This window comes from Monoraphidium neglectum (assembly GCF_000611645.1).
Source record: "Monoraphidium neglectum strain SAG 48.87 unplaced genomic scaffold scaffold00216, whole genome shotgun sequence".
Classification (NCBI taxonomy): Eukaryota; Viridiplantae; Chlorophyta; class Chlorophyceae; order Sphaeropleales; family Selenastraceae; genus Monoraphidium; species Monoraphidium neglectum.
The window spans coordinates 23,321-27,111 of record NW_014013412.1 but is presented as its reverse complement, the minus strand read 5'-3'; the positions used below and the strand labels follow the sequence as shown (position 1 = coordinate 27,111).

Here is a 3,791-nt window from a genome sequence, read left to right as displayed (position 1 = left end):
CAATCCTAATCCTAATCCTAATCCTGCCCTGCCCTGCCCTGCCTGCAGGTGGCAGTACATCACGGCGCAGGTGGAGATCGAGCAGCGCGTCGGCACCTCCGGCAAGCTGGCTCAGCGGCTGCTGCTGCCGACGGCGCACTCATCCCCCGTGCCTCAGGACAAGCACAGGTGTGCACCCGTGCAGCCACCAGGACCAAGATTGATTTCGTTCGTCGCGGGTCGTGTCTCCTTGCATCCACCACTGTGGTTTGCTGTTGCAATTATTGCAGCGGCGCCCCGGCGGCCCATCATGCGTGTCTCGCAGTACTCACAACGCGCGGCTGCGGTGATGATGGCCACGAGGGCCCTCTTGTCGGATCGAGCACGCACCCGAGCCCACGCGCCCGCGCGCGCTACCTTGCATTTGCACCCCGCGCCCCGCCCGCAGCTGGGTCCTGGAGCCGCGCTCGCGCCTTGAGGCGGGCGTGCCGCCAAGGCTGCTGCCGCTCCTCAAAACGTGCTTTGGCGACGGCCGTGAGCGGCTGCCTGTAATTCTGCGACAGACCGCTGCCGAGCACGCTGCGGACAGCGAGTTTGCAGGGTTTCCCGTGACCACCGGCGGCTTCAAAGTGAGGCACGCACTGGCCATGGTCACCTCGCGCCTGGGCCACGCTTCGCCCTGCGCGGCCGGCAAGGCGCGGATGTGGCTGGACCTCGATCTCTTCGAGGCGGTGCTGATGGCCGAGGTGGTGCGAAGGGGCGCGGTTGCCAACGGCGCACTGCCGGCGAAACTGCTTGCTGACCTGGCACCGGCCGCCGCAGCGGCAGCCGCATGCAGCCCTGCAACTGGCGCGCACGCAGTCGGCGCCGCGGCGGCGCTGTCAGAGGGCGAGCTGCTGTCTCTGCGATGCGCGGGCGCATTCGCCGCTTGCGAAGACGCGCCGCTCAATGAGGTGTCGGCCCGCTGCGCGCGGCTGGCGGCGGCCGTTGCGGCCGCAGACGCGAAGGGCCGGCTGTCCGAGGCCGAGGCGGCGCGGTGCCGCGCGCTGCTGGATCTGTCGGTGGCGCTGCTGCCCGCGCGCTGGGCGACGCTGCCGGAGCCTTTTGAGGCAACGGCGGCGCTCTACGAGCGTGGGCCGCTCAGCACGACTGACTACCCCGGGGCGGCGCAGGAGCACCAATCCTCGCTGGAGGGGAGCTTGGACGTGGCCTTGGTGCGCATGCGCTTGACCCGGCTTCAAGCCAAGGCTGGACGATGCACACAGCATCAAAATGCAGCGCCGCTGCAGGGCAATGCCACACGCTTGGAGCAGCGCACACGCCAACAGCACTACCCCCACTTTTGGAGCCTCGGGCGCCAACTCACCCGCGCCCTTTAAACCCAAAACTCTGCTGTCAACTCACACGCGACACGCCAACCTCCATTCCCGCCCAGGCGCTCTTCCGCCGCGCCCCTACAGCCCTCCTCACTGCCCGCAGCCGTAGCCGCGGCCCCGGCCCCGGCATGTGGCTGTCCAATCTGCGCCGCTCCACCCTCAAATTCTGGGCTCCTCGGCTGGCAGCTGCAGGGGACGCAGCTGCGCTGGAGGGCTTGGTTCTGGAGTTTGGGCGGGGCGTCGGCGTGTGGGGGGACCAGCGGGACCAGCGGGAGGAGATGCAGGCGCTCGACGAGGCCGTCATGACCCTGCTGATAGAAGTGGGCAGCCTGCTAGCAAGCGCGGGCAGCGGCGACCGCGGCAACACGAGCCATTCCGCCGCCCTGCGCCTCCTGCCCCTGCTGCCCGGGCCGCTGCCGCGCACGGCGTACCACATCATGAGGAAGGCGTGCCGCATGGCCGGCGGGCGCGGCTCCAGCGGGGACCTCGACGCGGCGCGGCAGGCGCTTGCAGATGCGACGGCGGCGGTTGCAGGGTGGGGCGACGAGGAGTTGTGTGCGACGGTTGCGGGCCAGCTGGACGACGAGTTGACTAAGCTCTTGGCAGGCAGCCAGAGGGAGCAGGAGGAGGTGCCAGGTCAGGGCAGCCAGAGGGCGGCGCGGGCGATCATCATCGCGCACGCATACGAGCCGCTCGGCCGCCACCCCTCCCAAGAAGCGGCGCAGGCTCTGATCCGCGCCGCGCCCCACCTGGCGCCGCTGGCACGGCTGATCCGCCGCCGCGGCGCCGGCGGCGCGGTGCTGGCTGCAAGTCTTGTCAGGGCTGCGGGCGACGTTGGGCGGCAGGAGCTCAGTTTGCAGCTGCTGCGAACCGCCTGGCGCGGCGGGCAGCTGGCTGGCGAGGCCCTGAGCGAGATTCTGGGTTCGCTGGCGCTCGCCTCCTCGCAGCAGGGCGATGATGCTTCGGCGCTGCGCCTGTTACGCCTGACGAGCACGGGGGTGCTCGAGCCATCGCCCGGCACGCGGCACCTGCCGCTGCCAGGGGTGCCGGTGCCGCTGCCGGCCAGCGCCGCGGCGGCGCTGATCGCATCTCTTATGGCGGCCGAGGCGCGTGCCTCGTCGGCGGCGCCGGGGCCGCCGGCCGCGGCGCTCGTCGAGGCGTTTGACTGCCTCTGCCACGCGGCCGGCGGCGACGCAGCGGCCGTCGGTCGGTTAGAGGCGGCAACTGTCAATGGAGTGCTGGCGGCCTTGGCCCAGCAGGGCAAGCACGAGCGCGCATGGGCGCTGGTGGCTGCCACCGGCGGCCCCCACACCAATCAAGGCGCCAACGCCCTCGCCGCGCTCACGGACGCGTGGGGTGCGCTGCCCGCCGCTGCTGCCCCGCCACCAACGGCCGTCCTGCAGAGCGCGGCGGAGGCGGCGGCGCACACGGCAGGCGCGGAGGCGGATGCGCGGCGCCTGCTTGGCCTTTTGGCCCGCTCCACAGGCGGGCCAGACGGCCCTGCGGCCGCCCTGGCGCTGAGCGACGATGCACTCTCCTCATACCTCCTGGCTCACGTTTTTGCCGGCGACCTCGGCCGCGCGACAGCGCTGGCGTCAGCGTCAGCGATCAGGGACGGCGGCCACCAGCTTCCGCCGCAGACGTGGGCGCGGGTGCTGCAGGGGTGCACAGCAAGTGGGGAGGGGCAGGCCGCGGCCAGTGAGCTCTTGTCGCTGATTGCGCACGAGAGCCTGGTTGCAGGGGCACAGGCGGCGCTCACGGGCGCGACGAGGGAGGCTGAGGAAGCGGGCGGCGGGCGCGCCGCGGCGCTGGGTCGGGCGCTGCAGTGCGCTCTGTCTTCGGCTGCAGTGCACGACGCCGGCTTTGCCGTGCGCACAGCCTACGCAGCCTCTGCCCGCGCTGCCGCTGCCGCGGCAGCGGGGCAGGAGGACGCGGAACGTGAGCAGCTGCGTCTCGCGGCCGGCTGGGAGGAGGTCGCACACGCCGCAGCCGAGGCACGGCTTGAGCTCGCAGCCTCCTGCGCCGCCGCTGCTGCAGACGCTCCAGGCCACTGGTTCCAGCTGCCGGAGGGCGCCGGCGGCAGGGACGCGGAGGCCGCAGCGCGGCGGCTGGCGCTGCTGCTGTGCTCCGCCGCGGGGCTGCACGCGGCGGTTTTGGATCTGTACCAGGAGTACCGGCAGGCGGGGGGGCGCCTGGATCTCGGGGGCGGCGTGCTGGAGGCGGCGCTGGTGGCGGCCACCGCAGAACCGGAGCTGGCGGTTGGGTCCGCGGGTGAGGAGAGGGGCAAACAGCAGGGTTTGGTCGCCCCTCGCATGTGGACTTGTGCCCGGACAACCTGACTGTCGGTGTCGCGGAGGGAAGCCCTGCGGGATGCGCATGCAGGCATTCTCACTGGGCAACCCCCCCCCCCCGCCCCCGAACTGACGTGTCCATGCC

The 3,791-nt window shown here is 71.7% G+C and overlaps 1 protein-coding gene across 1 annotated transcript in view; it reads left to right on the top strand.

Moving 5' to 3' along the window:
* The window catches only part of MNEG_2005 (hypothetical protein), a gene marked incomplete at both ends in the record, with an annotated part of 10,336 nt that overhangs the window by 4,570 nt on the left and 1,975 nt on the right, over positions 1 to 3,791 (top strand). The window contains 3 exons of the mRNA XM_014049519.1: positions 49 to 168; positions 428 to 1,193; positions 1,415 to 3,626. Of these exons, the coding sequence (XP_013904973.1) occupies positions 49 to 168; positions 428 to 1,193; positions 1,415 to 3,626 (3,098 nt within the window). The remainder of the gene's footprint in view (positions 1 to 48; positions 169 to 427; positions 1,194 to 1,414; positions 3,627 to 3,791) is intronic.